General features: G+C 41.6%; 3 protein-coding genes across 5 annotated transcripts in view; 1 reads left to right on the top strand and 2 right to left on the bottom strand.

Moving 5' to 3' along the window:
• The first annotated feature begins 4508 nt into the window (after positions 1 to 4508).
• Positions 4509 to 6535, top strand: LOC124056905 (small vasohibin binding protein). The gene is made up of 3 exons (XM_046384846.1): positions 4509 to 4693; positions 4991 to 5125; positions 5266 to 6535. Exons 2-3 carry the CDS (start codon positions 5012 to 5014, stop codon positions 5350 to 5352), a joined length of 201 nt encoding a protein of 66 aa, XP_046240802.1. The 5' UTR covers positions 4509 to 4693; positions 4991 to 5011; the 3' UTR covers positions 5353 to 6535.
• Positions 6536 to 7109: 574 nt separating this feature from the next.
• Positions 7110 to 10969, bottom strand: fbxo2 (F-box protein 2). Of its 2 annotated transcripts, XM_046384843.1 has the most exons (6): positions 10123 to 10969; positions 9156 to 9217; positions 8489 to 8615; positions 8297 to 8389; positions 8072 to 8210; positions 7110 to 7663 (listed from the first exon to the last, which is right to left on the bottom strand). In XM_046384843.1, exons 2-6 carry the CDS (start codon positions 9190 to 9192, stop codon positions 7529 to 7531), a joined length of 531 nt encoding a protein of 176 aa, XP_046240799.1. In that variant the 5' UTR covers positions 9193 to 9217; positions 10123 to 10969; the 3' UTR covers positions 7110 to 7528. The 2 variants fall into 2 exon arrangements, with proteins under 2 accessions (XP_046240799.1, XP_046240801.1); XM_046384845.1 differs by lacking the exon at positions 10123 to 10969 and having other exon boundaries at positions 8489 to 8610; positions 9156 to 10052.
• Positions 10970 to 14230: 3261 nt separating this feature from the next.
• Positions 14231 to 27064, bottom strand: part of LOC124056903 (integrin alpha-5-like) — a 36123-nt gene continuing 23289 nt past the window's right edge. For both annotated transcript variants that reach the window (XM_046384841.1, XM_046384842.1), the window contains 13 exons: positions 26441 to 26578; positions 23524 to 23591; positions 20482 to 20632; positions 19971 to 20063; positions 19526 to 19605; positions 19241 to 19321; positions 19047 to 19152; positions 18497 to 18655; positions 18266 to 18373; positions 16543 to 16656; positions 15685 to 15786; positions 15448 to 15570; positions 14231 to 15058 (listed from right to left, as the gene is read on the bottom strand). In XM_046384841.1, the coding sequence (XP_046240797.1) occupies positions 14975 to 15058; positions 15448 to 15570; positions 15685 to 15786; positions 16543 to 16656; positions 18266 to 18373; positions 18497 to 18655; positions 19047 to 19152; positions 19241 to 19321; positions 19526 to 19605; positions 19971 to 20063; positions 20482 to 20632; positions 23524 to 23591; positions 26441 to 26578 (1407 nt within the window). In that variant the 3' untranslated portion in view covers positions 14231 to 14974. The remainder of the gene's footprint in view (positions 15059 to 15447; positions 15571 to 15684; positions 15787 to 16542; positions 16657 to 18265; positions 18374 to 18496; positions 18656 to 19046; positions 19153 to 19240; positions 19322 to 19525; positions 19606 to 19970; positions 20064 to 20481; positions 20633 to 23523; positions 23592 to 26440; positions 26579 to 27064) is intronic.

Below are 27064 nucleotides of genomic sequence, written 5' to 3'. Positions count from 1 at the left end.
CCAGCAGACGAGAAGTTAATAATAACGGAAGTTGTTCATGCCTACACCTCCAACATTTTGTGTAACTGGGAATTCAAATTGAAATATCTTCCTTGATCTTGATGTCAGTTTGTCTAGTTTCAAATCCACATACCATACCAGCTCACATTCATACTGTTAAGTTGTTCTTATGTGAGATGACTCGTCCTGTCACCAGAGCTGTAGTCCTGAAAGCTGAAGCTCACCTTCATAGGCCTCAAAGACTTGACGCTTAAGACCAGATGTGACAGATTGCTACTTGACTTGGATTTGACTTTAAGGACTTGAGAACTGATTTGGACTTGACCTCAAGGACTGACAGACTTTAAACGTGACTTTGACTTGATTTGGAGGATTTACTTGGCCTTGAAAACCTCAGGAACACGAGTTTCGACTTGAGAAATTCTCTGACAGACTGAAAAGCACTTGGTGTGATGCTTGTTTTCAGGAATGGCAGCCACATCATTAATATCCTCCTTCTTTAACTGTCTTTCCCCAGTTGGCCAGTGAAAATCTAACAGTTTCTAACAGTCTCCTCTTCCATCTCAACAGATACTGTTGTATCCGTGTCCACAAGCGAGAAAACACTCATCTCTCTGGATCGTCCGCTGGGCCAGGAAGTGGCCTGTAACTGCATAAATACGAAGCAGAGTGGTGTTAAGAAGGCATAAAATCTGAAAACCTTTTCTGGCTTCAAAAAAGAAACCTCAAACACAAGCTGACAGGGATCAGTGTGTGGTGTGTGTGTGTGTGTGTGTGTGTGTGTGTGTGCTGCATCCCTCACTCTGACCCCTGCTTGTCAGGTCATATCCTGATATCTTTTTTTTTTCTGTTGCTGGTTGCCGCTTGCTGTTTGCTTTGGCGACTGCAGGTCTATTGGGGTTCAGGTGTGAAGAGAGCAACGGGGTGTGTTCGCATGTTCATGTCTGAGCGTGTGTACATCCATGGAGGCTTTTGTGTGTGCGTGTACGGTAAGCGTATGTTTGTGCCTATGTGTTTGTGTGTCCAGTTATTTTAGGCACAGTCACCATGGTTGTTTATTTTTAGTCCTGAAAGACTTTGTGTGTATGCATTTGTACGCGTCTATGGGGATTTGTACACACTGTGCTGTGCTTACGTGTGTGCATGCTGTGTGTGTGTGTGTGTGTTTTGGCAGTGGACTGGTGAGCAGGGTTAGGAGGTTGTGGTGAGTTTGTGTGTTTAAGGCCGCCGGTGTGAAAGAGCAGTCAGAGCTGCTCTTCCCCCTGGAGAGAGAGTTTAATTTAGAAGAACAAGGCTCCTAACACACACTTGTGCCGCTGCCGTCTCTTTGGCCCGTCTCTCCACACCTCATCCCTCCCCTCCAAAGACCTCTCTGCCACTCTATAAAACTTTAACCATCTCTCCATCCCCTCTTCACTTTACTTCTAAACCTTTTCATCTCTTTTCCTCCTCTCTTTGTCACTCCTTCCCTTCCCTCCGCTCATCACCCAACGTCAGGGGGCAAACCTTTAAAACAGCAAACACTAGTAGGATGTCAATGACAGACTGAATCTTCTCAACTGCTCTGTTGGCTGTTATCATGTTGGTTAATCTCTTGTTTTTTGCGTTTGTTTCTTGACTTACTAAAACAGCAAACCAACAGTGTATTCTGCTTCGTGTCACATTATATTCTGATTGGTTGCTTTGTAGACGAGGGTCACATCCAGCCCGGTCTGTCGGATACCCTCAGGTCCCTCCGCCTGATGCGCTGGGCTTTAAACTACCTCCAATATAAACAAGTCTGCATCAGCGTGAGACGGTCAGAGTAACTGCACAAAGTGATGTAGTTTGTGCGTCAAGTTAACCAAAGTGCCTTTTCATGTTGTTGTACTGGGAAGGTCATACTATGTAAAACGGCCCTTTGCTTAGCTCACGTTAGCTTTAAGATGCATTTTAGGAAATGAGGCACAGCACAAAATAGCACAGGATATGCTTTAAGCACAAGTCTGGTTAATTAAATTAAAGGAACCCCTGCATTAGCCAGTCTTACAGAACAGAGAAAACAAAGCTGAAGACCAGCATTTTGTTCACCTTTGATCGAACATACTTCATGTAGTCGTTCATGCACACAGTTTCTGTACAAAGAGAAATTATTAGCAACATTCTGAATATCCTTTTTTAAAATCTTTATCTCCAAGTAAAGTGGTTTAGATAATCTGCCTGAACTGCTGGCTCATTTATGTACCATCTGATTGTCTGATGTGTTTTATAATCTCTTTTCTTTCTCCGTCTGACAGCTCTGCGATTACTTTAATGTAGTTTCATCATAACTAAGAGAAAATCTCTCTTAGTCTCTCTTAGTCAAACACATGAAAAGACTCAAGTTGGAATGGAATTAACCTTGACTGTGCGTGCATGTTTTCATGCATGACACGTACCATATGGGCCACACATTGGGAGAACAAAAAGAAACGCTTCACATTTGAAATTAAAAATTTAGCAGCTTTAAAGGTTGCACCGTATGCATACGTCCAACACGAGACGAGAAAGCCAGTTGGCCTTCTCGGTGATGCAAATACATCAGTGTCTGGTCAGTGTCCTGACAAGCTAATTTCACATCTGCACAATATAACGTCATCTCAGCAGGTTCATTAAGACACCACGGTGTCGCTGGTTGACCCTGCACCACCTTTTCCCTGTGTTTGGTTCACTCTCTGCTGGTTGTGCTCCTCCTGTCGATCACACGGCGAGGTGCGCCTTTCTGACAGCCCTGGTGACTTCCTAACTGCCCAGCCTGTCTGCTGTTTTTCTAATGAACTTTGCCCCATGAGACAAATTAAATATGAGGATTTTCTCCCCATTTCTCCACCAAACTCTGGGTGGATTTGGTTAAAGCTAAGTGCTATATTAAGTGCTGAAAGAGAGCAGCAAAGCAGACAAAAGTTCTCTGATTATTACTCAAATCCCCGGGAATGCAACTGCCAAAAAGCAATGAAATGCAAGATGAGTGATCACAGTTAACCCCTCCTGTTGACTGTAGAGCTTTATATGAGTGTGTTTTTCCTTTATGCCGCTGTGCATATGGAACAGCAAGTCTGGCTATTGTCTGCAGCAGAAGTTGTTCTTGGCAGGATATTATTTCAAGGGAGAGTGCTCTCCTGTAGTTGGAGGATAAATCCAGGTAAACCATTGGTATGCTGCGCGATAAATCTCTGTGGCGCAGCACTGCCAGAGGGCACACATGCACACATTCAAACTCAAGTTCCCAACAACACCAGAGACTACCAGTGTTGTCAGGTCGTTCGGTCTGAGAGGATGCCTTCCTCTTTTTGTATGTGAGAGTGTTTAACAATTCTGTCTCTTCATAATGACTGTTTTTGTTTCTGAGGTGAGAAATGTGTGCGGGACCACCCCTCAGCTGGTGTCAGGCTCACTTCTCACCCAGGTGATTTACACAGTGAAGACGTGCCCTGAGGGGAGTCTGTATAGTGTGTGTGTGTGTGTGTGTGTGAGAGAGAGAGAGAGATCTGAGCAGCGCTTATCAGTTAAACTGAAAATGGAATGAGCAAATTAGGCAATGTTTTTTTATTGTCTAAATAGTCCAGTGAACAGGTGTGAGGGGATCAGGCTTTGTGACACTGAAGACTTCGACAGGCCCAGCTCATCGCAGGCTCTCCTGTCAAACTCCTCTCCTTTCCGAATGCACCACATCAGTTAGAGACGCACATCAGGTCAGTGCTGAGTGATGTCACATGCCTGAAATATCTGTGTTAATGTAAAGTCATGTAGGCGCTGATGAGTATAACCGAACTATTAAACAAGAGTGACATCTTGTGGTCAGACCAAGTTGGAGAGCAGTAGACTGCTAATTGATGATACAATTCAACTCTTCCCCGCTGCTCCATTTGTTAGGAAACCTCTTAAAGCCACCCTCCCAAAAAACTACAGCTCATTTAGCATGTTAGCAGCAAGCTGGTGCGGCATTGCGAAAAGTATGTTACAAAGATTTGGTTCACCCAAAAGATGCCTTTTCTGACCTATTGTTTATTCAGGAAACACATGTATGCACTGTAGTTTAAATTGTGAGATTTTTCTCCTTAATACAACAGAGAGTAGTGGAATTCCAGTTGTGGTGCTCATAGTACTGTGATGTAACTAAGCAAGAACATGTGACACTGTGTTAGTTACTCAGTGCAGAGTTTATTATGTAAAGCATTCATTATAATTTTAATATAAAGCAAAGTTAAATTGTCCAAAATATGTTCCTCATTGAAGGGAACTTAAGTTAAACCTTAAAGAAATGTTCTTGGACTTTGATTTGAGAGATCTTCTGGGGAGACGTCTTCTTGGTTTCTGTTTCAATGTCTTAGGAGAACGACTCTGATCGAGAGAATATCGGGGTTTTCTTTTCTTTTACTCGTTATAGGGCTCAGTGAACGTACACCTCCCGATCCACACGCTATACCAGCTGGTGGCGGTAATGCACCATAACGTTGTCTGCCAAGCACCATAAAGCTTCAAGAAGAAGAAGAAGAAGACCGGAACCAATGTGACACAGTCGGAACCTTTCGACAAACGTTTCACTGCGGGTTTATTTATTGGTGACACCTTGGGAACAGCTGTTCGATCTGCTAGCTACAGCCAAGTTACTGGCTAACTCGGCGTTAATGAAAATATATTATCGTTTTCCTTTTTTCCTTTTTATATTTCACTGGTAAGTGCGTCATTATCTAGAATAACTTTAAAAAATATCATTGTTGGTTGGATTGCTGCACTATGAAAAGTAAACGACAGCTAGCTTGCTACCATTAGCTAGTTAACTTGAAAAATATGAGTCTTTTGTATTTCGGATGTAGCTTAGCTTAGACGTCTACCGCTTCTGTTTGCCAGCAGTAAGTGTGTCAAGTAAATTGAAACTGTTATATCTGGTTGGCCCAAAAATATTAAAATTGTTTCCAGTGAGTGACAGACTATCCAAAGTGTATGAAGTATCTTATCTTAAACCTCCCAGATTGATTGGAGGACTGTCACCATGGAGCCTGCCTGTCGTAAAGACAAGCCAAAGCTGAACTCTACGCCGACCAGAGGAGACCGAGCCAAGCAGAAATCTGCACAGCAAGAGCTCAAACAACGACAGAGAGCGGAGGTGACCAACATGTCTAATTTTAAACCTGGCACGCTTACACTAGACTTTCTTCGAGTAGACTACTGAATGTGTTATGTCATATTACTTATCAGTCCTGCGTGATAAGCTGTGTCTGCTTTCCTCCCTTCCCTAATTCACAGATTTATGCGTTGAATAAAGTGATGACAGAGTTGGAGCAGCAGCAGTTTGATGCCTTTTGTAAACAGATGCAGTCACAAGGAGAATGACGAGTTCCTGCCTCTTTCACCTGGACCAGGACCTGTCAGCCTCCAGAAGCACTGTGTTACCACACGTTACCAACACACGACCGCACACTTACACTTATGTTCATTAGACAATCTTTGCACTTTTACTGGCTTGAATTCCTGACTCTCTGTTAACCTAAATATGACAGGGAGCATTTTTAGAACAAGCCGATATTACTGTTAACTGAAAGGTCACTGGCATTTCCTGTTCTTATATGTCGGTCTTTGTTAGACTAATGTCATGCCTAAAGTGAGCTTTCATGCTCCCTTTTTTCAGTACTGTCAAAATTGAGATTTTGAAGTTGACCAGGTCAAACACAGGTTATCAGCTGAATATTAACTCAAGAGGTCATGAAGGGTAAAACGTATCTATGTTCTCAGCTGTACACCTTTAGAGTCACTGAGATATGTGTAGAAAAGCTGCATGAAGGGATTTTTTACCACTACAGTCTGCATACAAGAGAACTTCCAGTGCACATCGAGGCGTAAACAATCGAGTTGAAGACCACTTGCCCTGCTGAACTTGTTACAGATGGGCAAGTGAGGGCCTTTATTTTTGTGTGTGCTGAAAACAAATCATTAAACGCTTTGGGGCTTTAAACTACAAAGTTAGAGCAGCCCTTCAAGACTGAAGCCAAAGCTTAAAACACATCACATATTTTTATGAAATCAGTCTCTTGTGTGCAAGAGAAAGAAACATTAAGGCAGCATGTTATTTATTGAATATGTATTAATCTTGCTCAGAGGTGCTGCAGTGGTTCTGTAAAACGATGTGTTGTTCAAAAAGCCTACATATAAAAATATTTTTGTCGATGCAAAATGTGAATGTACCAGTAGTTTAGGCCCAGTGTTCACTGTGAGTTTAAATGAGACACCATGTAGTGGTTGGATTGATATTCTTGAAAACGTTACCTTTAGTATCTTATTATTTAGAGCAGGTGGAAATGTTCCCATTCTTATTTTATCCTTGTGTGTAAGTTTCTCAGTTATTGTCCTCTGTTATCATCCCTCCTGTGTGTGTGGATCACTGAGTAGCAGAACTTTCAGTCAGACTGAATGAAGCGTGTCAGTTACTGTTGGATGACTGCCGAACAGCCACATTCACTCTAAGTGTAAGTGACAGAACAAGAGTTTTTGTTTTGTTTTTTTTCCAGTGATCCATAAACAATGTTTAACGTAGCTTCATGACAGCCTTAATATGACAGTGTTAATGGTGCATTGTTTTCAGCGCTAACCGGCCTGTACATCAGTAATACACTACTGGATTCTCACACTCACAAATATTTCAGTTTAAATAAATTATTTTGTTTATGTTTGATATTTATATTGTTTAGCACCACTTGCCATCCACTTTCAATGGAGTTATACAGTTTTGATTCAGTGAAAATAAAAGTGAGTTTTTTTACGTATTGGTAAATGTGTGTTGTTATTTGATGGTTGGTTGTGGCTTCATCATCTGCTAATTCTGATTGCATTCTAATTCACCAGCAAAGATTGGTTTGCCAGAGTTGAAGGGTTGAAGGCTACAGCCAACAGGACCAGAACCAAACTAGAGGTGAGGCACAAAATACATCTGAAGCTGTTGTTTGTACTGAAGTCATTTAAAATCACAGTATGGCATTTCTTTTTCTAAAAGCCTCTCGGTCAAAGCACCAATGAATCCTGCGTCTGTGGAAACAGTTACGTAACATTCAGTAGTTTAGGCCATTAAAAGTTCAACTTCACAGAACAGGCAGTGATGACGTTGATCATTTATTTCAATTTTAGTCTGAATGATAACCCATTTGACTGTGTACAACACCCCCACCCACCAAACACATCATTTAGTTTAAAACCAGGGTCACTATGTCAATATGCAGAGGTAGTAGTTATTAAATCATATTTAATTATAACTACTGTGTTGCAAGTAATAATTTGAATATTTTGAGATTAATAAAGCTGACATGTTACCACCAGCGTTTTTGTTTTCTTCATAGCAGCAGAATGTTTCCATAATATACAGAGGCATACAGTCAGCGCGTAAGGCAAAGCTGGTCCTCTTGTAACCTCAAAACCTACACTCCACTCTGTTAGTCTGGAGGCCTCCACCTCCCTCCGTCACCTTTCACAATTCCTAACTCCGTGGTTCCCTTCTCCTTTGACTTCCTTTTCTTCCTGTTCAGACCTCGACAGTAACAGAACTCCCAGTGACTCGGACTCCAAACCAACCGTCCCAAAACTTGGTGTCTTGACCTCCATGTTCAAAGGAGATGAGACGCATTCCAGGGCCGTAGTCAGAAAATGTATGGCTGACCTGCAGTGCAGACAGAGAGACATGACTATGATGTGTACAGTCTGGTGTGAGCGGACAAGACTGTCCGCGTGTTTACATGACAGCATCATCTTGCAGTAGTAGTGATCGTAAAATGAGCAAAGGAGGAAGGCTGTCTAACCATAACCAGGATAGCTCCATAACCTCAACCAGGTGATGATTGCTATAACCATGACGACAAAGTTCCCTTAAATATGCTCGTCAAGATTTTTCTCACCTCAGCCAATGATGCAGTCAGAACAAAACGAAAACAAGGCCCTCTCATTGACTCTCACAGGTAATGTTTTATCCTGTTAAACGTAACAGGAAGCTGTGAATGGGGACCTCTGCCCCAGTGCCCCTGTACTCCAAGATGAGCAACTGCCTCTTTGTCCTTCTCTCTCTGTATACCTGTTTCCACGAGCAGTCGTCACAATCGGGGTCAAGAGTCACCGGTTCAGGCTTGAACTCCTGTATGACCTCGTGATTCTCATCCAGCAGACACACTGTAATTTGGTAGGTGCAACCACAGTCGGTCCTCCCGCAGTACCTGCAGGATGAGTCGCCTGATAATCAGTGAGACCAGTCAGAGTTACAGAGGATGTAAACAAGCACATCAGAGTACATCTGTCTTACCAGTCTTCCACTGTGACAGCAGGCTGAGTGTCCAGCTGTCCAGAAGAGTAACCCTCCGCTAACAAGTCGATCACCTGTCTCTTCAGACACAGCCTACAGCGCAGGTTGTCAGACAGTATCCATTATACCCATTTGTTAAAGCAACTAGAGCAGATTAATGCAGTCACGTGACTACAAGTAAGAAACACTCACTCAAAAGAGGTCGCAAAGTATTTGGTCACTCCCTCAGTGCAGAACTCGAAGCCGCAGTCTCCCGGCATGTCCTCCACCTTCCACTGACTCCCTCCGTTCTCCGTCAGGTCCCAGAATTCCAGCTGTTCTGGGAGAGAAACACAGTATCAAGAGGTCATTAGCAGCATTACGTAACTTCTGCCGTGTACACTATCAAGTTTTTACTGAATCAAATTTGATTTGAACACAAGGTTCATTTACTGGCTTTTTCCAGAGTGTCAACCACATCTCAATGTGCCAGTGATGAAGCTGAAAGTCAATATCCATCTCACTGCGTTTAAGTAGGTTTTGTAAGGAATAGTTTTGGACATTTTGGTTTTTTCAGGATATCCATGTCACTGTCTTGAACAGCGTTAGATAAGACTGACACCAGTCAGGGTTACCAAAACACATTATAGCTTTACACTGCAATAATGAATCTGCGGCTTGTTGATCTTGATAAGACCGAGACTAAATGACACCAGTGTAAATCGTGTCCTGTATGAACATTATTTATTCATACTTTGGACAACTTAGAGCAGTGATGGAAAATGAATTTACAGTGCAATTACAGTTTTAGAGTAGCTGGAAACCTGGAAGGGAGACTGATCCAGTTACATAGTTGCGGACAAATAAAATCACATCTTACCTTCCCCACTGGGATTCTTCAACAGGTTTCTGGCCATGACTGCAGATTATTGAAAGACCGTCCTGGAGGGACAGGAAATGGAGTTTGGATTAATAATTTTCTCTACTTCAGCTTCTATCCCATCCAACCCCCACCAATCACACACATACTCCCTCATACAAGGATCAAATTACACTAAAGGCAGCTTTAGACGAACTGAAATGCTTAGCACAATCTAAAGTAAATTACCATCGATTCGAACAATGTTTGGCCGCAAATGAGCAGCCTCTGACTCACAGAGTGTTGTATCCGGCGAGGGTGAAGATGTTGTAAATAAAAACAACCCATTTGAGAGTGGACCCAGAGTCCCAAACAGATTCCAAACCCAAACCCTAATACCCTGTCTGCTGACTCACAGCGCAACAGATAGGGCAAAATCCAACCCTCTTTACATGCTGAATAGGAGGAATCACAGAGGATCAACTTGTCATCAAACAGAGAGTCAGCAGGAAAACAACCTGGGATAGCAGGTTGTCATAGAAACCGGTGGTCCTAAGTTAGATGCTAAAATGTCATTTAATGTCATAACTGTCCTAACGTTTTTCTACACTTTCCTAACTACTACTACTTTATGTACAATGACCATACCACATTAGGAACCCTTAAATAATCCATAATCTGGGGGGTATTTTATCAGTTTTGTGTCCTTGAGCCTAACGTCTTTTTAGGAAGTATGAGATTGTTGGAGGTGTGTCCACGGAGGTGTAGTTTATCTACAGATTTTGGGTTAGAGAACATTACAGCTGCATAGTTTCACCCTGCTTTTCAAAGCACAAAGCTCAGGCTCAAAACTCAACAACAGCTGAGTCATCTCGCCCTGCAGATTTAAAGTCGCAGGCATAAAGAGAGAGTACCTACACAGTAATGTCATGCTCTACTGTAAAATACACACTCTGCTGTGTAAAAAGACACCAAATGTGTTACTCACAGCCAGGGGAAGGCAAGTGCAGTCTTCTGTTTTATTTCCGTCTTTCTCTGACTTACACTTGAGCTCCTCTGCAGGTCAGTACTCCTGCGACAGTGTGGATTTTATAGTGAGGGAGGGAGGGAGGGAGGGCGAAGGGGAAGGGAGGAGGAGAGACATAAAGCACCCAATCTGCAGGTTGGGAGGGAGCATCCATCCAGCAGATCTCAGCACAACCACACATGCACACACTCAGCACAAATGTCAGCGAGAGCCAACACATAAACCCCAACAGTGAAAGAAAACATTCATTACTCTTTTCCAAAGGTCCGAAATTTTGTTGCACAAGTTAACATAAAGAACACAACAGAAGCATGTTGGACTAATGAATCTGCCACCTTCGGAGTCACTTCAGAGCCATTTCCAGGTGTTGCATGTCAATTGATAAAAACAATCAGGTTAAGATTTTTATTACCCAAAAGAGTGATAGTAAAAGAAGAGAAGTGTGGCTTCAGGAGGTTTGCAGAGAGCATGACAGCAGTAAACTGTGGAACATGGACAGTCAACATGTGCAGATCAGTGGCAAACACTTCATTGCAGGTCAGTTATTAATGAGACAGGATAATAGTTTGACATTAATAGAAGCTTTTGTGCCTTGTAATCCTGGTGATCCCACTGCTGATATTTGTGTGGGATGTCTTTAGGACCTAGTGGTTTGGGATGCTGACTATGTAAGTGAACTCCTTCCTGGTTCTTGGCAAGGGATGTTTGTTTCATGTGACCAAGACAGCCCTGCAACCCACAGCCCTCAGTCAACTCTCCACAGTATTTTTGTGCATTTAACCTTTATCTAATAAAGTTATGAAAAAATGCCCAGAAATGCTTGAACAAGAGTCTACAGTCATTCTGCAGTTTGCTTTAAGCTAAACACTAACCTCAGCATGCTGATATGCTCACAGTGATGATGCTAGCATGCTGCTGTTTAGCATACTTCGGCTGTTTAGTGACTTGTTTGCCATGTTCTCATCTTTAGCATGTTAGCATGCTAACAGCTGTTAATTAGCATAAAGCACACAGTATACCTGAGGTGTCATGAGTTTAACAGTCATTCAGTCAGAAACTAATATATGAAACTCCATCTGCTCATTGATGAAAAGTTAAGGGTCATCAAAGTGATCTTTGACGTGTTAAAATTTCATGGAAATCCATCCACTAGTCTTAGCTGGTGAGGCCTTTCACACAAAACCCTGAGCACTAGAGTAAAAGTGAAGGGGCTTCATTCTCTGGGCACATTAGATATACACAGGTTTATGGGTACAATAGCACAACAAGACTAAACACAAATGGGGTGAAACCTGCAAGCTAGTTGAAGCAGACAACTGTTAATAAACAGTCACACATTACATACTCCACCTCCTGGTGATGATACCAAACGCACCCTTTGTTTCAAGGTGGGCTATTTAAACTGGCTTTGCCCACTGTGGCTATGTTGTACTGGTGGCAGACATGGCTCCTTTACTAGCTAGTTCTGTGTTTAACTCTTGCTGTTGCTGAATATTGTCTGCAGTGTTGAGAAACACTACACAGCAGGTCAGCAGTGCTGCTTTGACATGGCTTGATGGTGTTAATGCTGCACACTGTTGGTCATATTAAGTGTGAGTCCTAAACACACAAACTGCAAGCCTGAAGCTTCCATGATCCAGAGATTTCCCAGAAAGGTTCCACTGAGAGGCTGAACATCACTTCTTCACCTCATCAAAGCTAAGTACTTGCTTTTTGCTTTTAACTAGACGCTTTTCCCGAGTTGATGTCTGTGTTCAGTCTGCTTGTGTTCTCGTGTCAGAAAGCTCTGAACACACCGCCTGCTGGTTGATATGCTGTTTTGCTGCTGCTGCAACTTTTGCTTTGGTGTTGGTTGTTCCAAACAGTTCTTGAAGTGACTGAACATTGATTTCATTTGGTGTTTGTCGTGTGCTTTGTGATCTCTCAGTACTGCTGTGTGGTGTTGAAATGAATATTAATGTTTGAGTTTTGGAGGCCTTGAGCTGACTGATCTTGCCTGGTTTGGTCTGGTCTGGCCTGGACTAGTTTCGTACGTTCCTTTCAGCTGTTGTCATTGTTTCATTTATGCCAATTGCAAAAGCTTGTTGTATGCTGATTTTAGAAATGTAAGCATGAGTGTTGTCATGGCTTCTGTCACTCAAAATACATTGCATTTGTTTTTCTTTTCAAACATTATACTCAGTGTATTTAGGCATATTTAAACACCAAAGCTGTGGTCTTGACTAAACTGAGCTTTCCAACCAATGACTGCATCTGTGATACACTGAGCCTGTGCTCCATGGGTTACACACATACTGACACACACATACTTCATGTTAAATGTGTTGTACGTACTTACAGTCATGTGCTGCTTATGGGCTCTTGTGAGTTATTAGTTGCCTGCTATTGTGAGGTTTTGATCTGCTGTATTGCTGCTGCTTATCAGATGGGTTGTTTTGTTAAAATGAGTCTGTATAATGACACTTATTACCTTCCTATTTTGTTTGGAATGCTCACACATAGATTTATAGATTTCACAGCTCTGAATGTAATGGGGGAGTGGTGACATTACAGCCTAGAAACCAAACAACAGGTGTCCTCACCTCATCTGGTTTCTGAATGCTGTTTAAAATTGGTGTTGTGTGCACTGAAGATGGATGCCTGACCTGTTGTAGCTGTTGCTTGGACTGCTGCTCATCTGTGCTGTGTAAAACCACACTGTGCTGTGTCTACATTGTACTCGTTGTCTGTAAGGGCTGGTGGCTCAGGTCGAGGTCCTTGGCTGGTGTTACATCCTGGGACCTGCTTTACACAGGAATTTTATCAAATATGTGAGATTTCTTTTGGTTACTGTGACTCTGTTTCCAGTTGGTGTGTGTTCTTTGTGGCAGTGGTATTGCTGTTTTTGATCATATGATGAATTCAGAATGTTACTGATTTGAATCTGTGTTCAGTGGCTGCTTCATTGCTGCTGTTTTGCTCTGTATGGTTTTGTTTGGACTTTTGATTAGGTTCACGTGAGTTCTTGTTTTTGCTGAACCAGGTGAGCTGGTGAGGTTGCTTTATGAGGATGCACAGTGTGAATTTGTAAATTTCTATTAAGTTGAGTGTCATATTGGTGTGTGTGGCTGAGCCCTCACGGTGAGGCATGTGACTATGATCACTGGGACATGGATGTAAGCTGAACCCCTGAACTCTCCTCAGTGTAGTCTGCCTCTTCACATGTAGCCTCAGTGTTGCTTAGGTTCTGTTGCCTCTTTATTCATTCTTTCTTGCTCTTACTTACTTCTGTCTTCTTCTTTCTTTGTCTTCTTGTGAACTTCAGCTGGTCCAGAACTTCAGCTGCTCATATCATCAGCAAAACTCCCTCATCCCACCACACCACCCCCGTCCTTCAGCAACTCCATTGGCTCCTGCTAAAATTCGGAACGGAATTCAAAATCCTCCTGTTTACATTCAAGGCCATCCACAACTTCGTCCCTCTTTATCTGTCTATTTTTGATCTCCTTCATATCGCCACCTCATCCCAGAGCTTTTAGCTGCTCTGCTCCCCAAATCTGGAACTCACTCCCTCTGGATAATCCGTAACATTGACTCTCTCCCTCGGTTCAAATCCAGACTCAAAATTCACCTTTTTAAAATAGTATACTCCTCCGAACTACATCGTCCCATCTTACACTCTGTGTTGCTCTTATCTGTTGTCTTTGTATTTGTTTATCTTTATAGTGTTCTTGAAGTTTGAGAAAGGCGCATATAAATAAAATGTATTATTATTATTAATTCTTCTTTCTCTGTCTTTTACTACCTTTGTCCTTACTCTTTCACCTCCTTTTCTTTGTTCTTGCTTTTTCATCTTTCTTTCTTCTCTTTCTCCTTTCTTTCTTAGACCATACAGATCAAATGCACACCTGAAAGCCTGAGATGAGCTCTGGACTCACTCATTATAATCTAAGGACTATGATAATGTTGACAAATTGGTAGAAGTATAGTTGAACCTGATCTTCATTTTCCATTTCCAGCCTACAATATCTCACACCAGTAGCAATGGTTTCTGTTTTATTTTGTTCACTGATGACACACATCAGTAATGTTTTGGGTGGGTATACATGTCAGGCTTTATTCTGGGCCACAACACCAATGGGTCATAACACAATGAATACATTACATACATTACATCATACACAAAATACCTCCCAATATGGGAGAGGAATAATTCAAGTTATACATTGCAGTTTCATCAGGATTGTCCTGCAGACAGTACAGTACAACATTCAACAACAAAGAGGAAAAACATTGTGCCATAAATAAAAACTGGTGTATAAATCATACAAAAGCAGGAACTTCACAAAATACCAAACATTAGGATTGAAAACATGGCTTCAAATACACCTTTCTGGAATATCTGGAAAGCTTTAGTGCCTTTTGTTGGAGGTGCATTTCTTCTCCCCTGTATCAATATAAGCTGAGAAATACCAATTTGTTCCTGGTCAACACATGGAGTATGAGGAATATTTGCCAAAAAAAAACATTTTTCCACAGGAATTAGTTTGTAAGAAGCAAATTCTCATTGCTGCTTTTTCCGCAGAAGCTTCATAAATTTCGCTCTGATTATACAAATTCCAAAACAACAGTGCATATTCAACTGCATGAGTCTTTCCTGCCTTGGCATTATAGTGCAGCACCAGATAGTACATATTCCAGTGAGACAGCACCCATAAGTGTCCCTTCATAAATGGGTTGCCTGCTTATCATTAGCGGGTTTCCCCTTTTGTTTGGGAATGTGACAATCATTCCAGTTTCTTGGGACAGCTGCAGGTGAGGCTCCTTCTCTGATCTATGCTTCAGAGGATGCCTGGGGTTTGAGCTGGGCTTTCTCCATTGTTGTACCATATGGATCTGACCTTTTAAAGAAGCCCATCTGGAGGGGAAACAGGAAGAGAGGAAGATCACATATGGAATAATCAGACAAGAGGGGATAGCGGTAGAAGTTAATGTTACTGTTCCCAGTTTTACGCAAGAGACCCAGACTGAAACAGAGACATAAGGACTACAAATGACAAGGCAGCATCTTGTATTGGTTTTGTGTTTTGTGTTTTGCGTTATGTCATTTTTAATCCCTTGTACCGGTTTTAAGTATCTTTGTATTGTCAAAAAGCGTGTCATTTGGGACCTGTAGGAACACTAACCAACCCCCATCTGAAGTTCACCTGAAGTATCCTAATATTCAGTTTAGACACTCGCCATCCAGTCAGGAACTGTTATTTTCTGTGCTGACCGTATAGGCAGGGTTACTTATGAGCTTGTTACCTTGTATAGTAGATATATGAGCAGGGAGAGTAATAGCAACCCAGCCAGAACAGCCAGGATGATGATCCACACTGGAACAGAAAACAGAGTGTCCGGCTTGTTCCACATCACAGCTGTGATCACCTGAACAACAGAAAACCACAGCATTCAATCGATGTGTACTTTGACACTCACATCAAAATAATGTGAAGTTTACAATCTTGTTACAATCGAATTACGAAAATCTTATGAAGCTACCTTTTTGGATCCTGATGGCTTGAATTTGGGAGGAATAGAATAAGGCATCCTGTCCACTTTGAACTGAATGGAGCACTCCAGAACATACTGCTTATAGGCCCTCTGTGGACAAGCAAAAGACAATAACTTATAACATTTTAATAAGGGCTGGGCTGATATTCTGTGGCACTTTTTGGTATCTTCCAAGTCTATCCTTACCAAGCCAAAACAATATTTTCACTGTGTGAACACTGTCCTGAAAACCAGAATGCTACTACTACTGAGAACGTACTTAGTATGGAATTTGATCAAATTCAGATAACATGACGTTAGAGCAGAATTTATCAATTCTTTGAAATATGCATAGTTCATCGCACAGCATTGTGATAAAATACAAATAAAAATATGATTTAAGTGTGAGTTGCTTATCAGCTTAATTCACAAAGGAAGCTGAGGGGCTGTGCACAGCAAAAAAAAAAACATTAAAAATAGGTGATAGTGGTGAAAAGGCTCCCAGACGATGCCAGTAAGCAAAAGACACTGTGAAACCACTTGTCGTTATCTTTAACAAGGATTTGTACATTCAGTGTCATTTGTTATTCATTTATTATATTAAGATTTCTTGTATTATAACTGCAAAAACATATCTTTAAAATCAGTATATAGTGTAGCACATACTATATAGGATTTGCACATAGGATTTGGCCACACATCTGTAATTGCTGTTTGTTAACCTGCCCAGCAGAGGGCAGTATGAGAACACAGACTGCCTGAGTTCATGCTGGTTTTCTCATCTGCTCCGTGTTGCTCTCTTCACTTGAGTTTCTCGTACTAACAGACATGAACAACAGTTCAGTGCGGTGTGTCCTGCAGTCTTACCTCAATGAAGGTTTCAGCCCACACTCTGGAGCGTACAGTCAAGATAACACTGGCTCCTCTCTCCAGCAGCCCGACATCACACCGCAGCTGCCAGCACTCCACTGCAGAGCACGTCTACGGAGAGACAGAGCCACAGTCAACACGCAGCACACGGCTAATGGAGCCTTTAGCAGTATGCCTTTACCCGTAGGACTGGCAGGCATTGTCCAAGACATCTTACACCACAATGATCTGGTGCAGCTGCAGCAATTATAATATACAAGAGGAGTTACTCCCACACATTTCAGAGAATAGTTGATAATTACCCGCCTGCATAATTTTTATTTGAGAGTACTATACAGGCCTATCCATTAAAAAAAGATAAACTAGGTCTGAGGTAAATCCGACAGTGTCACTATGACGTAGTTTGTCCAACACAGCTGATCTGCAGCAGTACTACTGTGACTTCAGTCTGAAGTACATTTTGCTGATAGTATAACTGCACAACTTTCATCTGTGGTGCTTTTGAATTGAAGATTTACCTTCAGGATCTAAGTACGTCCTCAGCACTAATAAACACACTCCTTCAGAGAGTGATCTAAGAAGAAAGAGTTCTTAAAAAATGTATATTTGCAGGAGCTTTGGCTGTGTTTGGTACAGCTGTAAGCGCTACGTCATATGGTGTTTTGTGCACTACACCCTCCAGAAAGTACTTTCTGTTAATCATGTTTGAGTTTCTGTAGGTGGTACTCGTTTTGTTGTTTCTTTAGCCCTGGCAGATGTAACTAGATTGATTTGCAATTTCTTTTAAGCTCATTCGTTCTCCTAAAATGCTGGGCAAATCTGAGGGCATCAATTTAAAGATCTGGAAACAAATGGGGATATTGCCCCATTAATGCATGAAACTGTTTCAAAGAAATACACCTGAACAATAGGATCTGGGCCTCGGTGTCGAACATCAGTCCATTTAAAGTAATTTCACTATTTCAACATTCATCAAAACCGGAGCATAGAGATTTGGAAGCAACTTCAACATGTGGTTAGATTCTCTAATTTATGGTTCATTTGAATACTAGAAGGGATTAGCTGGCAAACGTTACAGTAAGCGACCTAAGCCGCACGACCCAGTAGATCACCAACTTAATGAACTTCATCTCTCAAACAATGACAGCAAGCAGCAGGGGATGTCAACCAGAACTCATTACTGTAGACCAATTTCCTCTGTTGAAAGCAATAATCTCATTATACTTTAAATCTTTTTCAGAGGCCAGAGCTACTTCCTCCTACAATCTGATTGGACTGTTTTTACACAAGTGCCCGAAGCCCACTCACAGGGGGGGTGGGGCCTGAAAATGAGGAAAAAGGCACATACACAGTACACTGACACAGTAAATGCCACACACTGATGAAAATACACTCTCTTAAGAAACCCAGTGGGACTGAACACCCAACACAAGAGACGCTGACTCATACAAGAGCCTCTGTTGTGGTGTGCCGTGGAGTGAAGGGCTCTGCAGACTCACGTCATCCAGATTACCTCCACATGCTGATTCAAGCAGGACCAGTGAGGGGAAAAACAAACACCTCTGTGCTATCCCGATGAGGTTCTCAAGAGGTTACAAAAGAAAACGGAAATCCATCAAAAAGAGCCTGCAGTTCTGAGTTTTCAGGGGTGCTTCCACACCACAACTTATTCTCTCGTGTTCATTACAATTAGACTTCCTATTTTTTCGGTGCGTCTCACCAGGTTTCCTTGTTCACCTAGGACATCTCTGTACAGCTCCCTCCTCCGGATGTGATGCTTAGTGCTGGATTTTAGTGACGTGGGACCCTCTGCTGCTGGAGGATGAACCTGCATACAGAAAGATGCTGGCAGAGTCATTAACAAAGACAATCAAATGTTCAAGGCCAGGAATAGAGCGAGGGTAATGGCCTCTCCATGCCAACCAAGATGTTTGTGTGTGTGTGTCCCCACCTCGAGTTTCAGTGCATTGAGAGTGTGTTTGGAGGAGCAGCTGAGCGGCCCCTCAGTGACCACCTCCACAGGGTAGAGCAGCTCATGGCCATGAGCCCTCAGAGGACATCTCACCTCCAGTGTCGCCTGGCTGACCACACTGGGGCCGTTATTTACCAACTAGAACAGAGAGATAGTTTGAAGGAGATGTTGTTCCTGCAAACACCTTTTGACTTTTGACATAAATCTTAGGAAGTACAGCCACATTATAGAAAAGAAAAATCAGTTTTCTTACAATATAAAGGATTGTTGGGTGGCTTAGACCCTGTACAGAAATTACTGGGGTTGGGAAGGGACATTAATCTCATATTTAATTTTTCAACTTTCCTCTTGGATGGGTTAGGGTTAGCACCATCCAAAGCAAGTTCTGTAAAATTTTTAATAATGTCATTCAATTATAACAATGGGATCAACGCTTTAATCTGAACAACTTTTAATTTACAACATCAACAACAAAAATGCATAAAAACTCAAAGCATGTAAGAAGGGTTTGTAAGAAATCTCTCTGCACCTCGTAGACCTGCTGAAGCTCAGGACCGACGTCCTGCTCTGCACTCAGACTCTGACCAGCGCTCCAGTTGGGAGGGGGAAAGATGACTTTGTCTGGGCGAGAAACACTGCAGAGGAAAAGAAAAAACACAAGAGTTTGGCAGTTATCCTTGTGGGAACCATCACGATCAGAATGATTATATGATAAAGCCTCACCCCTGCAGTATGACATCAGCCATCGCAGCCACCTCCAGCTCATACAGCACCACCTCACTCTCTGAGTTATTTGCATTTTTGCTACAACAGAAAGACAACATTTAATCTCAAAAAGGTATAAAATTAGAACTGCATTGTAAGACATCATGTTATTTATTTTTTTTTTAAAAAAAATTTAAAATGCTTCTTCAAGACAGATTTCAAGGTATATTATGGTTCTAAAAACTTGCACATACCACACACAAACTCAACAAACAGTACTGGACTCTCTGAAAAGTGACCTACCTTCGTATTTGGAGTTCAAACTGTACAGTATTGTGAGTGTCCTTCAGTCTGGGCACAGTGAACCGAAGGCCGGCCCATAACTAGGAAGTGACGCACAAAAATGAATATGATTCATCCAAGCAACATAAGAACGTAGTCGTAAAAATGAGAAGATGCCTTGCATTTGATTTAGATTTGTTGCTTTTTCTTTCCTCTCTCAGTACTTCATTACATTCCCTTCAGAGCTCCTAGGAATTCTAAAAATAGCTCTCAATAACATAATTAAATTCATTAGTGGTGATGAAAAAGTGACAAGCATTGTTTGCTTGTCAAGTGCCAAAAAGGAATATTTTTCTCATATGAGCACATAGAAAACAGTCATAAACAAACTTTGTGTATGAATGATATCATGCATGAACTATCTGACTTGACTAGACACACAAACACAACATGTGTTGGCTCTTACGCTGGTACCAGACTTCATGGGGTTTCCCAGATCACACACGAGATAGCGGGTCTGGTTTTCTGCTTCGTAGCTGCACGTCAGCTGAGTCAAGCTCTGGAGAGGACACAAAAATGTCAAATAATGTCAGATGTTAAGATCACTGGATAACTAAACACAAAACTTAAAATGTTTTGCCTGTCTTTTTTAATTAGACTTCTCAGTACAATACAGACTGCTTTTAAGGATCTATGATGCATTTTCTGCCCGTTTGTTTATTGTAACATTCATAATGTCTTCCTATTTTGCTCAGATGTTGGTGGGAATGTACGCAATGCGGGTTTTCCACATCAGTTACTGTGCAGCACTGCATTCATGTACTACTCTGTTGGATAATCAAACAAAAATTATAGAATGATAAGCAAATGTGCTGCAAATTGTTATGAAAGCCAGAGATTTGTTATTTGTGTTTTAGATTCACAATAACTGCCAGTAGCTAAAGACACAGTTCCAGCGATACAGATGTCTGCCTTACCACATTGTTGCGTGCTATCCCGCTGTAGTCGGCCTCTGGAGGCAGCACCACGTAGAGCTCGGCCTCGTACGCTCCTCCCTCTCCCTCGTTCCTGGCATTGAAGGTCAGGCTCAGGGAGTTTTCATCACCCAAGTAAACCTCTGTTCTGTCACTGAGAGAGGAGAACCACAACAGGATTCATCAGAATGCATAAACTGAATCTTAAACACATTTACAAGGATTAAGCTATAGTAGAGGATGTTAACATATTACCACCCTTCCCTCGGCAACAATGTCACTTTACTTTTCATTTTTTGTCAAGCGAATTTAAAACAAGTTTAAAATGTAGCCCAAAAAAAATTTGATTTGATTTAATGATTAATTCCGTGAAGTGGAATGAATAAACTACTTCATGAGAAGTTGGCAGTACAGGCTACGTTGCATGTGGCTGTAATAAATGAACTAAAACAAAAGCAGTTGTTTGCCAAACAACAACAAAAGAAAAAGAACAAGAACAACTCTGGCAATCCACGAGATAAGGTATGCATGTTGGCATGCTGATGTTAGCATTTAGCTTTAAGCCACATGTCTTAGTGCAGCCTCACTAGCACGGCTGGAGATGCTTAGTCTTTTGGGTTTTTAATATTTCCCATGAGTATCTGTTACAAAACCATTATTTTGTGTTGGTCTTGAAAAGGATATTTATTTACTGCTGTCAAAAAGCAGCGTCCATTTTCAGCCTCTGTTTGCTGGCACAGTCTTACTTGTGTTACCTCTGCTGCTACATTCACTTGGAAGTGACTCGGTGCAGGGCATGACCTAATTGCCTAAGAAGCAATTGTAAGACGTAATGAAAAGCAGGGACGTGAAGTTTTTCCCAGACAATGCATCTCTGTTTTGGACAGTCCCCAAAGGCCATTCACTCCCGCATATTTGTCTGTGACCGACCTGGGAAATGACCCAAATCTGATCACTGTGATTTGTCTCAGGAAACCGACCCCCACCTTATTCTGCGTGTTAACAGTGACGCCCCTGTGTGCAAACAGACTTCAGTGGTGTGGTGATAAATCCTCTCGACACCATCCAACACAAGTTCTCCCCAAGAGCTGCACTGTGTGGTAGTAAATTCATGTTTCTATTGAGCAGAAAAAGGAGTAAGGAGTCTGGTCGAGGATCAGAACTGGGGTTCTTCTTTTCACCCCCCCACTCAGGTCTGAACACAGTGACCCCTCGCAAGGTAAGACAACCACCAGATGAATTTAATTAGGCCTGGGCCAGTTTAGCAAATGCAGAGGAAGCAACACTGATACTCTAACACCAGCATTGAGCAGATGCTAGGAACGGACAGAAGTCTGCGGCATATAGCTGATGTTGACTTTAGTTTGTTTCATTTTTGGCACAATATAACAGTGGATCATGAAACTCAAAAAAAGCATAATTGAAGCCAGAGGAGAAACCTTGAGGTTGTGAACGTTAAACATCCCACTGTTCACAAATTCTTGGCTAGCAAGAGAAAAGTGCTGCGTCTCATAGTGTGTCAGTGAAGGGAAATTCTGTTTCGTGAAAGTGCTGAATCATTCGAGGTTGGTCTCATGGCAACTACAAATGCAGTTCTTGGAGTTTTCATGGGAGCCTTTTCCCACTGATTGTATTTCTGCAGCTAAGAGAAATCACATGGCCACATAATGAAAAACACCCCTCATAACAGAGCTGACTGGGAGGAGAGAGTCTGAGAGTGTGTTCGCTTTGTGAATGGACTGAGAACGTTGTTAGATATTTGGCTGACGTCCATTCACAAATGAGGATACGTGATTAATTAACAATAAAGAGTCAGAATCTGTCCTCTGGCATAAGCATGTTCTGCACTGTAAACAGTATCATCTGTCTGAAATGATCTGAGTCACAGAATCATGTTTATGTTTATTGTGTTTCTAAAGGGCTGATTTGCATGTGTGTACCTCACACTCATACATCGAAACAGGGACCAACTAATAAATTCACTTCTCCACAGAACTTCAAACTAGTAATCAAAAACTTCAAATGACCACAAAAAACAACCTCTGAATATTTACACCCATCCTTCTTTTCTCCTTAATGTGAGTGCAGTAAAACCCTCAGAAGTGTGTCAGTTGTACTAGTTATCCTGTTCTGCGCTTACCAGACTGCTAAAGCTGAACTATTCAGTTTCCTTTTTTTAAAATATTAACCACTGATTAATGTGTAATGTGATTAATGAGCTTACATTTGTTTTACATCTGGAGACACAACTCCAAATGAATGCTATATATCAGAATCAGAAGCCTTTATTGTCATTGTACAAAGAGTACAACGAAATTGTAACAGCCTTGGAGTGGTGTTATTCTAAATCTATTCATTTATTTGTATAGCCCATTTTTACAAGCAGTCTGTCTCTCAAAGGGCTTTGCATAACATCATAGCAACATCCTCTGCCCTTAGACCCTCACATCGACTAAGGAAAAACTCCCAGAAGAAGGGTGAGCAGCAGAGGGGGGATCCCTCTCCCAGGACGGGCAGACATGCAATGGATGTTGTACAGACAGGAAAGCAGTTAACAATCTTGAAAATATGGCAGAGATGGGGAATGTTCAGTCAGGGGAGAGCTGATGTCGAGATAAATAAGAATAAATTAATACTTATAAAAATAGGATAAAGTAAATAAGGTGCAAATAAGTAGAAAAACAGTGCAAGATCAGAGTGTATATACATTAATATAATATATAATGTGAACTTATACTCCTGTAAATAGTGTGTTTTTTGTTTCCTATAAGTGATCTTGTTTCTTTGCCTGTTCAACCAAGACTGCAACTACTCCTTATGCTAACTTTGCAGTTCTTGTTGTGTTCATTCCACACAAACCAGAAACATTAAATGCATCACTTCAAGTTCAGCAGAGAGAAAACCAACCATGAGAGCTTTTCTTTGTATAGGCTGAATTTCAATCACAAATGGAGAAAACTGTGGCAGATTAGCACTGCACGACCAGAGGGTTTAACTTTTGTTTGCTGAATCAGGTAAAGTAATAGAAAGGTGATTTCCTCTCACCCATAAACAGCCAACTTGAGGTCAGGGACACAGATGTTGTCCTCTCCGCAATCGAGTTGAATCTGGGCCTGAAAATGAAAGAAAGGGAGAGATAAATGTTGGGAGAGGAAGGAGAGAGGGATGGTTATGATGGGTGAAAGACAAAGAGGTATCCAGGGAGCAGAGTCCAAAGGTACAAAGAAAGAGAAAGAGACAGACGGAGAGAGAGAGAAAATCTCTCAAGGAAGTGGATGTTTACAGAAGCCTGTGCACTAGACTCATGATTTAATGAAAGGATATAGACCATACATATCCACCATATATGCACAAAACTGTAATAATATTTGTAACAAACCAGATGTCAAGACGTTGTGTGAAAGCAGCGTCCTTTCATGTTTGCAGGATAAAAGTAATATGTGCGTTACATGTGGGGAAAGAAGAAAAGGAAGAGCAGAGGCGACGTGGTTAAGGTTTAGGAGAATGAAAGGATGATGAATTTCATCTAAAGAAGACATTTTTGTGGAAAAGCCTTGATCAAAAGGAGTGAAAACCTCACACTTTAAAGAAAATGGGCCTTAATCTGCTCTGCAGTCATACATGACAGACGACTTGGTTAAAACCAGAGTAAAAGATAAATGTGATTTGATTTGACGCCACTGTCCTTTCCAGTGTGTTCCCTGAGCCTTTTGTTTTATTCTCTCTTTTCTCCCATTTCAGTATGCACCATTTCTCCCATGTAGCTGCATAATGTCACTGTTGCCATCTCTCCAACATATGGGAAACATTAGATTCCAAAAGAATGCTACAGAGGGCTTCAGAGAGAGTCAGCCTGGCGATGGTTAACACTGTCTCAGCGGAGATTCCTCATTCAACTCCCTGGTTTTCCACATTCACTCCTGACTCGAGAGGTCATTTAACACCTAACAGCTCACAGACTCTGTAAAAGACACACAAAGTGATGAGTCTCATCTTATCCCCCACTCCACCCCACCCACTCTAACCACTTTTCATCTCTTTTTCACTTTCATCTGTTCATCTTCCCATATGTTTGATCCATGTGACCCAGCGTTCTCTCCAGCTGTTAAAGGAACAGTGCACACCGATGGTCTGTTTGTCAGCTTCAGCAAAATCGCAGCAGGCACACCATTGGCTATGGCACTGTGCTGTTCACTGACTGTGGTGAAAGAGCTTTCAAAATATCAAAGCTGAAGCTAAACTATACTTATTAAAACAAAATTTAAATTGCCATGTCAACTCATTTAGAACAAAAAGAAAAGACAAAGAACAATAAGTTCATGTTGTGGCATTTTATTCCCATGGGGAAAAACAACAAAACAATGGGGATTAATGGTCTTTTAGTACCTTCACAGCTCATTCACATTTCTGTTGGCTGATGACTACAGCAACACCACTCTGTCATGCTGCACATCTCCATTTGTGTTAGTGCAATGAAAAAGTTCCCTGCAAAAGTCTCCCTGCAGTACAGAATGCATCAAACCATTGTTAGCATGAAGTATTGGGCCTTCAGTCCACGGAGAACACGAGTGATTTTTGTACCATGTTTTTTGTCATCACTTCAGCTAACTGATCAACAGATAAAAAAGCCCAGTGATTCCTTTCACATGAGGAGAACGGAGAAAAACTACAGATGAAATTCACAGTGTTGCCTTCAAGGCTTCTAGATTGAAAAAAGTTGGTGTATTCTGTTAAAAACAGCCAGTTACAAGTGCATGATATACACGCACCCACATCACACACTCACTTCACCTTATATCCACTCACATAAACATGTGCACGTTTTCAGGCTCCGCCTCTTCCCTGGTGGAGGAGACCACTGGCAACATACATAAACAAACCACAACCAGATGTCTGAGAGCTGAGCGCCTGCCCCACCCAAACAGAGCTGTCAGCCATCCCTCTGTGTTTTTGCAGAGCCATGACTCGCCAGTCCTCCATAAACCATCCAACTCTTCATATGGGAAACTGAAAACATTACCAATGGGGCCCAAAGTGCAGTAATCAGTTCTTGCTTTATCAGGGGTGACCCTCAACCTCCAACCATATGGGGTTCGGCATAGAGGGGCCTTACATTTGATGTCAATTTCAAAATGGTGGCCTGTAGCCTTCGTCTTTGCCAGTCAAATAAATTTCCTGCACACAAAATGTAAACAGTGGGAGCATTAAGTTAAACTCGCATGGTCGTAAGGAACCGCTGTGCAACACTTATTTATACATGATTTTAGATTGTTTGGTGAAGTTTTGTTAAAATATTCATCACACCATCTGTTACACTCTGTCTCCACTGGCAATCATTGTGGTGACTATCTGTTTAGTTCATAAAAACGCAAGGCGTGTGGCTCTATAAGTGGTGTGGTCGAAATGTTTAGTGTGGTAATGTCATATATAGATACAGTTTACAACTCTGCACAGAGATTCACTTCATAGCTTTAGAAGCTGAACTTCCAAGAGGAACTGAAACAGAGTTCTCCTTCATGGTTTTCCTGGTTGGATATTCGGGGAAATCCTTTAAAATGAGCAGCTATACCATATATGATTAGTGACAAGCATCTCAAGCTCGCCAGTTTCACAACATGCTGTTTTTCGCATTCATAATAGCAAAATAGTGCTTGTTAGAGCAAACAATAGAAATACAGTATCTTTCACTGCAAACAGAGCATATTGATATGGTGTCTATCATGCAAATTCTGGTCCTGATAAAATTCAGATGCCGCAGTGCATATCACCCATACCATATGCTGAAATTGTGTAATTAGAACAGTAAAAAACTAAAACTGGTGACGATGCTATGAAAAATGAAAAGGTTTTTATGAAAGTTGCTCTGGTCGGAAGAAGTTTAAAACCTTCTGATCCACAGTACATAATGAAACGTACTGTGTGACCCTTTACGCGACTAGGGTTCCTAAGTTAATATACATACCTTCTGCTCTATACGCTGTTCTGTCTGATAACTCAGGACTGGTCTGAGGCCATACTGGTCCTCCGGGGCATGAGGATCCAGGCTGAAGTTAAGGCTGATGTATATAGGAGACAATTTATCCCGGAACTCCTCTTCAGCCTTCAACAGAGAGAAATGCAACTACGTGAGAAACCGACGTGAATGACACAAATCCCTGTGTTGTCTCTATGGACTGATAAATCTTCATCTGGTGCACTGATGTGCTGTCTGATAAAGAGCAATTCATGGTTAGAAATTTGCTGTCGGACCAGACATTTCAAGTCTTTCGGAGCAGATCATTGTAACATCCTGTTCCAAGTAAATGTACAAGAAAAAAAAGTCACACAATCAAAAGCAGATGTTACAGCAACTGTTGGCCCAAATGTAGGATTTAGTCTGTTTTAAGTTTCTGTGAGACAAGACTTGAAATCTGTTCAACCAGCCACAGTGATGTGCCCCCTTTGAAGAAAGAGCAGAAGGAAGAAATGGTGTGCAAACAGAGTGTGTTGACCAACAGTTGAGTGTATGGTTGGCAGTTTCTACTCAAACCATTTCTTATCCTGTCAGAGAGCAAAGTGTTCTGATCATTATGTTATTACAGTTAAC

The sequence above is a fragment of the Scatophagus argus genome, chromosome 3 (assembly GCF_020382885.2).
Source record: "Scatophagus argus isolate fScaArg1 chromosome 3, fScaArg1.pri, whole genome shotgun sequence".
NCBI lineage: Eukaryota > Metazoa > Chordata > Actinopteri > Scatophagidae > Scatophagus > Scatophagus argus.
This window is presented reverse-complemented; position numbering and strand designations above follow the sequence as displayed.

Bases quoted from the DNA above. Each gene is read 5' to 3' on its own strand.
- LOC124056905 (XM_046384846.1), top strand. From the start codon at position 5,012: ATGGAGCCTGCCTGTCGTAAAGACAAGCCAAAGCTGAACTCTACGCCG. The intron at 5,126-5,265 runs GTGACCAACATG...CCTAATTCACAG, and splicing joins AACAACGACAGAGAGCGGAG to ATTTATGCGTTGAATAAAGT.
- fbxo2 (XM_046384843.1), bottom strand. From the start codon at position 9,192: ATGGCCAGAAACCTGTTGAAGAATCCCAGTGGGGAAG. The intron at 8,211-8,296 runs GTAAGACAGATG...CTCATCCTGCAG, and splicing joins GCTGTCACAGTGGAAGACTG to GTACTGCGGGAGGACCGACT. The intron at 7,664-8,071 runs GTATACAGAGAG...TCTGCACTGCAG, and splicing joins ACGACTGCTCGTGGAAACAG to GTCAGCCATACATTTTCTGA.